Raw genomic sequence first — 11219 nt, forward strand, 5'->3', positions numbered from 1 at the left:
AAGGAGGGCTGTATATTTTTGAGGGTGTTTGGGAATTTGTAGAGGTGGGGTGTTTTTTTTTTTAATATGTTGGGAGGTTTTGAAGAAATCCAGACTAGCAAGGGGTGGCACAGTGACACAGTGAATATAGTGTTCTTGTTTCACTTTCCCAAGTGCTTAGTACAGTGCTCTGCACACATTAAGTACTCAATAAATACCATTGATTGGTTGATTGTTTGAAATCCTCAGGTATTCACCATTTCTAAGGAGTTAGTCCCTCGGGTGCTATCCAAGATCGTGGAAGCTGTCTTTGAAGAACTAAGTCGACTGATGCAGTGTGTTTCATCTTTCAGCAAAAATGGAGCTTTGCAGGTACCTCACTTCTCAGCTTTCACATTCTGATGTGCAAAATGAGGAACATAGATCTTTTGCCAGTTAAGGAGGAGAATTGAATCCCGGAGAATTAAAAGTATTAATGAGCCCTGTTCCGCCAGCAGCAGGCTGACAGGGCAAAATCACCCTGTCTGTTGCGAGCCCAGCCAGAGGCCTGAGCCCAGAATGAGACTTAAGCTCTAGTCTGAACTGGCCGGGCACCTGGGATCTCAGCTCTGCAAAGTTCCTAGTGCCAGAGGCACATCAGATTGTGACTTAGCAGAATTGGGATTTAGAGTGTCCTGTTTCTGTGGCCTGTATTCCAGCATGGCCCAGTGGAAATAGCATGGGCCTCGGAGTCAAGGACCTGGGTTCTGAATCCCAGCTTGGCCACTTCTGCTGTATGTCCTCAGGCAAGCCCCTAACTTATCTGTACCTCCGTCACTCATCTGCAAAATGGGGATTAAATTCTCTTCCCTCCTACCAACATTGGGAGCCTCATGTGGAACAGAGAATGTCTCCCCAGATTATCTTGTATCTACCCCAATGCTTAGTACAGTGCCTGGCACATAGTAAGTGCTTAACCAATAATATACTAAAAAAAAAAAAATCCAGCCCCAGGCTCCTGTGGCCTTTTATACCAGGAATGCCAACCACCATCTACAGACTGAAAGAAAACTGAGTTTCTCCCCTGTGTATCTCACTTCCTCCTGTTGCCCCCAGACAATAGTTAACATATACCCAGGGTCTTAGTATCCGAATGTCCTCCACACTTTAGAACAACATCCTCTCTCCTTACATTGCCAACGGGGCCAGGGCAAGGCCAGGATCAGCATCTAAGTTGTGCCAATCAGGGCATCTTCTCTTGGAGTCTTCAGGGATGAGGTATAACGAGGCTTCCCAGCCCTGGGGCATGAACAGAGCAGCTCTGCCTCCTCTCTCCAAGCTGCAACTCTTGCTATGATTCTGTGGGAGTAGGACTGGGGCCAGCTAGGCTTCTCTCCACATAGAGACTGGGCCCCTTTTACCTAAACTGAGGGGGTTTTGCTGCCACTGGAAGGAAGAAGGGAGGCCGAGAGTTGGCCCTTTCTAACTTGATTGGGGTTTGTCTGGATCAGCAAAATGGGCACCTAGACAAGCCGATTCCCAGCCAAGGAAATGGCAAGAGAATTTTCGTCTGTAGATTTTCACACCACACTTTGAGATGAACAGAAAACACCACTCTCCAATTTACCCTGAAGTATATTCAAGCTTTACATTGTTTTATTAGTTGTCACTTTATGAGAAATCTCTTGGGAAATTCATTTTTGCATACATTACAAATAATAAAAATGGGATTGTGCGCAAATAAAATACCTTAAAAAAATCTATCTGTTCTTTCAGAATTCAAAGATGTTGAAAATCAAACCTTAACAATTGCATATCAAAAAATAACTTCCATTGAAAGTAGAGTGAACAGATTTAGGAATCTTGTACAGTAAATTCTCAGAATGTTTGACTTTTCAGTTAATCACTAGTATTTGAGTGCTAACTGTATTCTAAGTACTTGGGAGAGTACAATTCAACAGAGTTGAAAGGCACATTCCCATCAGGAACTTAGTTTAGATGGGTAGATAGAGTATAAAACAAATTGCGGACATATGCGTAATTGCTGTGGGACCGGGGGTAGGAGTGAATATCAGGTGTGTAAAAGGTACAGATCCAAGTGCATAGGCACTGTAGAAGGGATAGGGAATAGTTTTAGTTTAACACAAGCTTAACAGAATAAAACAATTAGTTCTTTATTCAATCTATTTCCTATTGTTAGTTTTAAATGTTGCGGTGAACTTTAAAAAATGATTTGTTCAGTAAGTTGTACATTACAAATGTAGACTGTATCAATCAATTAATCAATGGTATTTATGTAGAGCTTACTTTGGGCAGAACACTATTCTAAGCTCTTGGGAGAGCTGGTAGACAGCTTCCCTGCCCATAGTGAGCCTCCGATGAAGTATATTCCCTGAATCTAATCACCAAATCAAATGAAGCTGGTATGGGAGGGAAAAGTCGATCTGGACATAAATGTGATTACCCTCTGGCTTCACCTTTTTTAATGTTATTTGTTAAGTGCATACTATATGCCAAATGCTCTACTAAGGCAGATACAGTGGAGGCAAGATCAGATACAGTCCCTTTTCCACATAAGGCTCACAGTCTTAGGGGTTCAAAATATGCTTACTTAGAAGTTTAGACTGCAGGATATCATTTGAAGTAGAAACTCTAATTTTATATAATAGACGAAACTATAGGTGTGAGGAAGTAGAGAAAAGCCATCTTGCTTCCTCTGATCTGAAGGACAGAGCTTCAAAGCTGACTTGCCTCTTATGCCCAGCAGTGGATTCAGCCTGCTGAAAAGTGCCCAATTTCATAAAATCCTAAAGCTAGGAACTTCAAGAAGTCTCCTAGCCCAGTCCCATACATGCAAATTCCATACACCTTGCAGTGCCAAGAAAAATCTGCCCCAATCGATTCACTATTGTTCAGAAATCCTAACCACAATGTGTAGATTGCCACATTGGTGAATATGTAGAGAAAGACGCTTGGCCTAAAGGAAAGGGCACGGGCCTGGGAGTCAGAGGACCTGGGCTCTGCCGCTTTCTGCCGTGTGACCTTGGACAAGTTACTTAACCTCTCTGTGCTTCAGTTTCTTCATCTGCAAAAATGGGGGTTCATTACCTGTTCTTCCTCCTATTTGGACTGTGAGCCCCATGTGGGACCTGATTATCTTGTATCTACCCCAGTACAGTGCTTGACCCATAGTTAGCACTTAACAAATACCACAATTATTGTCATCATTATTATCTACGTAGTGCTGTGAAAATCCTAAATTTTCTGTGGACTATTTTCATGATTGGACACACAGAATGCTTGTTTAAAGTGAGAGCTGCATGCCTTGGTGGATAGAACTTTGGCCCAAGAGTCAGAAGGACTTGGGTTCAAATCCCGGCTCTGCCGCTTGTCTGCTGTGTGACCTTGGGCAAGTCACTTAACTCTTTTGTACCTCAGTTACCTCATCTGTAAAATGGGGATTAAGACTGAGAGCACCGTGTGGGACAAGGATGGTTTCCAACCTGCTAAACTTGTATATACCTCAGCGCTTAGTACAGTCCGACACATAGTAAGCACTTAACAAATACCATTAAAAAGTAAAAAAAAAAAAACCCTAGAGCTCTGTCTTCAACTGTACCTTGTTTATTACTATTCATTACTACTGTTATTGTTGTTATGATGGTGTCATTGTAGTAGGTATTGCTGTTATGGTATTTGTTTAGCACTTGTGTGTTAAGCAGTGTTCTAAGCTCTGAAATAGATACAAGTTATTCATTCTTGCACCTCACTCCAACATGTCCTGAAAACTCAGTCTGCTAGACCAGGGTCTTTAACAGAAGACCCATTCATTCAGACCAAAAGCTACTACAGTAATTTCAGGTTCAGCTCGATCATCTAGAATGTCTGAGTCTCCAGACTAGACCCAATCTCATGCACTCTAAGCAGTGGAGGTTTTTACTATGGGTTTTAATGTGTCAAATTGTTTTCCCTTCCTATTCGCAGGCAAAGCTTGAAATCTGTGCTCTGAGAGATGCCTTGGCAGTGTACCTAACACCGGAAAGCAGGTGAGATGCCAGACTGCCTGGGTGGGAATGTTTAAACAGTATTCAAATATATTATTCTATTAATAATGGACCGGTTTAAAGCAGGTGATTTTTTTTTCAGGATAATGGGTCACTCATTGAGCTTTGACATAGGTCATTAGTCTGCTTCTCTGATTTTTATGTTAGCTCATCATTCATTGTTTTCATTCAGCGAATCAGCTGTTGAGGCTTTTTCTTTAATAAGGAAATATAAGGATATAAGGATTTAATGCTGTATTTCATTGTTATAGGTGATCAGTATCAAAATAAAGTGACAGAATGGATTCCATTTTTTAAAATTATTATTCATTTATATCTTATGTAAACACATGCCACGTGCAAAGCACTGTACTCCATGCACTGGGAAAAGATCCCAGTAGAGTAATTCAGACATGCTTCCTGACGTTGTGAGCAGAGAACATGTCTACCACCTCTTTTATATTCATTCAATAGTATTTTCATTCAATAGTATTTATTGAGCGCTTACTATGTGCAGAGCACTGTACTAAGCGCTTGGAATGTACAAATCGGCAACAGATAGCGACCCCACGCTCTTAGTTCAGTGGTCTGCACATAGTAAGTGCTCAGTCACTATGATCCATTCATGGGGAAATGGAAAAATTAGGATATGCAAATAAGTCCTATGGAACTGTGAGTGGCATGAGTGGCAATGTTCTTTAAGTGTACAGACCCAAATGCTCACAGTCTAAAAAGGGTGGAGAGAATTAGAAGAGTACTTTCTGAGAAAAATTCCAGAACTATTTCTGTAGAGCTCTTTTGAAAATGAGAAAATGGATAATAGAAGTAAAACCTCTTCTATTTATTTAACCTCTTCTCTTATATTTACCTCATCTATTGCAGGCGAAACAGGTAGCCATCATCTGCTCATAAGCAGACGCCTTGTGGTTTGTTTATATAAAATCTGTATAGTGGAAAAGTGATGTTGAGTTTTCACCTTTGTGAATGGAAGTCAGGATTTCCTACTACATCTGTCAGCAGATAAATAGAAACCCTGGGATTATTTATAAAGTTTTCCCCCTTCCATGCTTAAAAATGTTACCTCACTTGGCATTGTTTGATGTGAAATAGTGATTTATTCAGTAAAAGGGACCTCCTGTGCCAATCTGTGTGTGACATGTCCCTCTTGTCAGACACTTCTCTTGGGTTTATAGTGGAAGATTGTTTTTCCTTTCATGAGGCATCTCATTTCCTGCTTTACTGACCTTACCCTTAGTAAGCCTTCTTTGTTTCTTTGCACAAAACTCCAACCACATGCTTCCACTTCTGATTTGTGTCCCAGCTCCTTCATTGAGACATCCCAGACCTTAATACAGGAGCTTTCTCCACATTGTAGCTGTTTCTACCAACAAACATGGAATTGCCTTGTATTGAATATAGCTCATTTTGATATTTATGCCCTAGATCGAGTTTCAAGCAAGCTTTGGAAGCCCTGCCTCAACTCTCAAGTGGAACCGATAAAAAGTGAGTTTTACTGTGTTGGAACTTAGCTTTCTTGGGAGCCATGCTGTTTTGAGAATTGCTCTAAGTTTTGTAACCAAAAAGACTATTTTACTAAATTTATATATTTAAGAGAATCACATGACCGCCATAGCCGTCGTAATGAATGAGTGATGCTTCCATAGTAATTTCAAAAGAGTCGTACTGGTTTCACAAGCATAGAATATCTGTGCGTCTTAAGAGACCCTGAAAAGAGATAGCAATCATCCACCCCTATGACTAGTTTTTGGTGCGTTCCTCTTCTCTTTTCTCCTGTGTTCATTCTGTGCCAGCAAAAAAAAAAAAAGCCTATCTCTCCATTAAATTCCTTAGCATGATGTAATGGATAGAGCATGGGCCTGGGAGTCAGAAGGTCATGGATTCTAATCCCGGCTCCTTCACTTGTCTGTTTTGTGACCATGGCCAACTTTCTTCACTTCTCTGTGCCTCAGTTAGCCCATCTGTAAAATGGGGATTGAAACTGTGAGCCCCAGTGGGACAGGGACTATATCCAACCCTATATTCTTGTATCTATCCCAGCGCTTAGTATGGTGCTTGGCACATAGTGTACACTTAACATGTACCATTATTATTATTATTTGAGCTCCATGTGGGACAGGGACTGTGCCCAACCCGATCAGCTTGTATCCATCCCAGAGCGAAGTAATAATTCTGGTATTTGTTCAGCACTTATTGTGTGCCAGGTACTGTACTCGAGACTAAACAGTTCTGTCACAGAATAAGCAACTTAACAAATGCCGCAATTATTATTCTTACAGTAAAACAGAGTTGGTAGATGTCCATCTTACAGTAGTTTCACCAAAGCCATCTATGAAGGACACCTAACATCAAATAGCACAACAAGATTACGCATCATGGGGTTCTGGAACACAGTCAGTTGATCAACATTGGAACAATGCTCACAGCAACACAGCCCCACTGGAGAACAGAGGACAGCAGGGTATCTAAGCAGCTGTTCTGTGGTGAACTGAAAAGAGGACTATCCAAGCCAGGAGGGTAAAATAAAGACAAAGAAAACTACAGCTTCCAACACTGTGTTTTAGAAAGGGACTGTTGAGTGTCAACTGCTCTGGACAGTTCAGTCTGGCAGGCAGAATTCAGGAGAGCTTTGCAATCCCAGAGTAGAGACTTCGCAGAGATTGGCCAGGCTCGAAAACAGAAGACAAACGTGTTAACCCAGTAAGGACCTATCCTTGAGTGCACACAATACAGCCGGGTGTGTTTGTTTCATATCAGTCTTTTCAGCCAAGCGTAACTAGGATCTTAGTGTCATTAGTGTCGTCCTCAAAAATTAAAGACATCTACAGTCACAGTCCAGTGTAGGGGTTTAGAGCTATCAGAGTTCAAAAATACTTCATTTCAATTTTTAGATAGTGATTTTGGGTGTCAGATGTCCAGCTAAATGCATAAGTATGCACAAGCCCTGGTAGCATTTATGTACATATCTCTTTACACTCTGATTTCTTCCCCTTATCTATACTTTATTTAAATGCCTGTCTCCCCGGATAGTCGGTTAGCTCCTTGAGGTTAGGAATCACGTTTACTAAGTCTGTCATATTCTCCCAAATCCTATTAGACTACTCTGCACAGAGCAGTCAATTAATAAATGCTTTTGATTGATGTGAAGAGATGTTTGTGGTAGGTGGAAAGTTGGCTGCTTCAAGTCTTGATTTAAATAAGCTTAATAAAAACATGAGAAGCCATTTTTGACTAATGCAGGACAATACCATTATATCCTTTGGTTACATTTCCAGAGGTAAAGTACATTTGGAGGAAAAACAAAATGAGACGCCTTGAAATCCAGAGCTGGGATCATATTCTCTTCCTCTGAAGACAAATCATCATTTTCTAATAACTTTTATTCAGACAAGCAGATGTAATGAATGCCAGTATCGTAGCACAGCATAGAGATATCAGAGAAGTCCACTCTAGACTGTAAACTCGTTGTGGGCAGGAGACATGTCTACCAACTCTATTATATTGTACTCTCCCAGGTGCTTAGTACAGTGCTCTGCACCCAGTAAGTGCTCAATAAGTACCACTGATTGAAGTAGAGAAAACCCCAGAGTCTCTAGACTGATTTTATCAATCTTCTGAAAGCATTTAATATCATCACGTAGCCGGGCTGTAGCATTACTAAGCAAATTTGGCCACTGAGATCATTGGCTTTTCTCTGCCACTTGGTTGGCTAAGTCAGAGTTTAAATTGGCTGTCATCTTACCTATCACTATTAGAGCATATGTAGTAGGTTCCAGTACTGTTTAGCTTGTATTGATTGACCCTAGACATTTCAGAATAGGCTGATCAGAATGAAAGGTGATAAAGAGAAATCCGAAGGTGGTGTTTGCATGATCTGAGTAATGTGTTAATTATCTTGGCTTATAATTTCCCTGTTCGTGTGTTTTTAATGACTTTTCGCATTATATGGCGTAAAGCAGGGCGGTTTTAGAATATCTCATTCATTCATTCATTCAATCATTCATTCAATCATATTTATCAAGCACTTACCGTGTGCAGAGCACTATACTAAGTGCTTGGGAAAGTACAATACAACACTATAGAGTGACAATCCCTGCCCACAATGAGCTCACAGTCTAGAGTCCACCACCCAGCTTTCCAAAAGCTGAACAAGCCACAAATAATGCTAAATTGTTTCCCTGAGATGTTTTCTTGGGTTGCGAGGCATCATCCTGCTGCTAAACTGTGAATTATGCTCTTCTTCCTCGCAGGTTACTGGAAGAACTCCTGAACAAGTTTAAGAGTAGTATGCACTTGCAGCTTACCTGTTTCCAAGCTTCTCCTCCAACCACGGTGAAAACATAAGAAAAAAAAAACCCCCCCAAAGCCTGAGCATCCCCAGAGCACAAGTAACAGACCATTCTTAGTGCATTTTCATAAAGATGTTTAATAATAAGACAGTGAAGTAGTTGGATTTTGCTCATTGGAAACTCAGATTTGCATCTGTGTGCTTTACCTCTGTAACCAAAAGGAGGTGTTTAAAATGCCCTCTGAGAGATTGCTTAGTCATCTCCATTGGATTGGATCCTCTCGGAAATGTTAAGCTTCTTTTCTCCGTTCAGCAGAGAGTTCTGAATTGGATGCTGCAGAATGGTGCATATTTTTGAGACGGTCTCTTTCAGATAGCCTATACTGAATACTAAGGCATTTCTCAATGTCTAATTTACAGGCTTATTAGAATCAGCCGCTTCCAGGACCCATAGAGATATTAATGAAAAGAGATCGGGATTGCTACATTTAGACATCTTCCATGGCTGCATCTGCCGAAGCTGCCCAGCTGGACCTGCAAACTTTATTTCGCACAGATGGCTCAGTAGCCCATAATTCAACTGCACGATTGAAGAAACTCTAGGCTGAATTTTTTTTTAATGTAATGTTTTGGCTCTATTTTCTTCATTGTCTTGAGGCCAACGCTCATGAATGTACTTTGCATTTTGTTGTCTAATTTTTTTTTAATAGTAAATAGAAACCCAGGGTGTATTTCACTTTTGTGCTCTCACTTGACTGGTAAACTGAATTATGTCACTTGATTCTGTGCTTGCCTAGTCTCTAAGGATGCTCATTAATGGCACTTGAAGCAGAATGCCGATGCCTCATATATGTAATTAGTTTACGAACTTCACTGTGATCTCTTCTCCATTGATGCTAAGGGCTACTCTCATGCAAAAAGATAACATAAAGCTCCTTCAAGGTGCAAAATGCCAGTTCTCTGCCCTTCCATTTTCTCATTTTCTCTGGTGAACTTCTCTCCAGCGTTTCCCTCTTCCTTTGCTACATCTTTCCAGCCACTGCTCCCAGAGCCAGCAAATGCTACCCTGGCACATCTTGGGTTTTGGCAGCTTCAAAGTCAGTTTCCTAGGCCCCTGTATAAAGTTATAGTCTGTGGACAAAGCGTCTTACCAGATGTCCTACATTCTCTGCTGACTTGCAAATTACTGGAAAGAAGGTCACAGGGAAATTCATGAGTGACATAAACTTATTTTTAGTATTCTATTACCTTTTCTTCATAAGACCATAGTTTCCAACACCCTTGATAAATGCCCAGAAACGCATCTGAGTGTACCAAAATATCAAATTTTTACAAATCCAAATTGAAATTAAAGAAAAAGCTTTTAATGTCAAATATCTTATTAAATAGTACAAGTAGATTTAACAATACAGGATATGCTTCTGAAGTATTCAGTCAAATAAAACATGGCATTGTGTTTGTTCGTTTACTGTGTATGGGTAAACAATTATATAGCTAGAAGTTAAATTTTGATCTTCTAGAAATGTGGCTTATAAGGCATATTAGGCAATTATAGAGAACACTGTTGTTTTCTTTAAGTATGTTAACCATTGTAACTGAAGATGAGTGTATGAATTAAATGACAAAAATGTAATCCTGGATTTTTGTGTTATTTTCAGTGATCGGTGTAATTTATCCAACCTTTGAAAAAGCACTTCAATATAAGATGACATTTTTTTTTTCCTGAGCCCATTATTTTCTAGATGTTTTTTATGGACCCCATATATTCATTATACCTAACTATTCTACCAGGTTAGAATTGTTCCAGTCCAGTTGACTTTATATTTGCCTCTAACTGCACACTATGTTTGTGTCATATTTTTAAGCCACATTCTTAGTTTATGAAGATTGTCAAGGAATATGGCATTGTACTGATTTTTATCTATTAGGGAAATCGGCCTCTTCACATTTGAGAGCCTGTATTTCGATTCTAAGGCGGTTTTCTCTTAGACTTTCTACATCAGTATTCTGTGAAAATGGCATGTTCTGGAAATGATTTGGGCACTGAGAAACAAGCAATAATCGTTGCTAGAGGCTAAATTGGTTGAATCAGAATCCTATATATGTGATCATCACGTGTATATCGTCTTTCCTAAAAGAATTAGGGAGAAAAGTCCGAACTCTTGGTTTTGGTGTCAAGCAGTGCTTTTATATGTCTGTTTCTGGCAAGTACCAGCAGAGATTTTTAAATCTTGGCTTTCTTAGGTGGAAATAAGTATCTGTCAGCTACTGAATGGCTATATGTCAGAACTGAGTACTGTATCTTGATAATTTTATCAGTCTAGCATACTTCAACAGAAAGACTTACAAGAGAAATCTGAGCAGTGAGGACCTTCAAAGATCAAGTGAGGTCAGTCGTTCTGTAGGTTTATCTAATTATCTGCTGAGTGGTGTTATTGCTTATGTGTTGATGTGTACAGAACAATAGAACATTTGTCATGTCTAAGCTTTATATTGAGTGTTCCAAATCCAAAGGACAGGTTTAGCATGATTTTGCTCAGTTATATTAAAGAAAGCTGCAGTTCAAGGGATTTTAGCATTTTCTATATCAATCATATATTTGAAAGCTTCAACATCCTCCACACCACATGTGAAATACCAATTCTTGAAAGGTACTGTAGGGGGACCCTTTGAAAGCAATTTAAACAGCTTCCCTGCCCACCAGGCATTACAGCGTAAAGCGGGCAAACAGGTACCCCATATGGATAAACAAAAAACTGTGTAACTCTTGAGCAAATCCAGAAATTGAAACTTGATCTTAAGCTGTAAATTTATTCACTACAAATTGTGATTAACATGCAGGTTCTCAGATGAATGCTAAATTGTTCTAAATTATTAAGTGTATAGAGAATGATAAATTGCATGGGTGAACT

General features: G+C 39.9%; 1 protein-coding gene across 3 annotated transcripts in view; it reads left to right on the forward strand.

Moving 5' to 3' along the window:
• The window catches only part of EXOC2 (exocyst complex component 2), a 163452-nt gene extending 153512 nt beyond the window's left edge, over positions 1 to 9940 (forward strand). For 2 of the 3 annotated variants that reach the window (XM_001507743.6, XM_007669078.4), the window contains exons 25-29: positions 229 to 351; positions 3943 to 4004; positions 5445 to 5504; positions 8270 to 8407; positions 8728 to 9940. In XM_001507743.6, coding sequence (XP_001507793.1) covers positions 229 to 351; positions 3943 to 4004; positions 5445 to 5504; positions 8270 to 8363 — 339 coding nt within the window. In that variant the 3' untranslated portion in view covers positions 8364 to 8407; positions 8728 to 9940. The remainder of the gene's footprint in view (positions 1 to 228; positions 352 to 3942; positions 4005 to 5444; positions 5505 to 8269; positions 8408 to 8727) is intronic. The other variant, XM_029053831.2, reaches the window with a different exon arrangement.
• Positions 9941 to 11219: the final 1279 nt, after the last annotated feature.

This window comes from Ornithorhynchus anatinus, chromosome X3 (assembly GCF_004115215.2).
Source record: "Ornithorhynchus anatinus isolate Pmale09 chromosome X3, mOrnAna1.pri.v4, whole genome shotgun sequence".
In the NCBI taxonomy this organism is placed as follows: Eukaryota; Metazoa; Chordata; class Mammalia; order Monotremata; family Ornithorhynchidae; genus Ornithorhynchus; species Ornithorhynchus anatinus.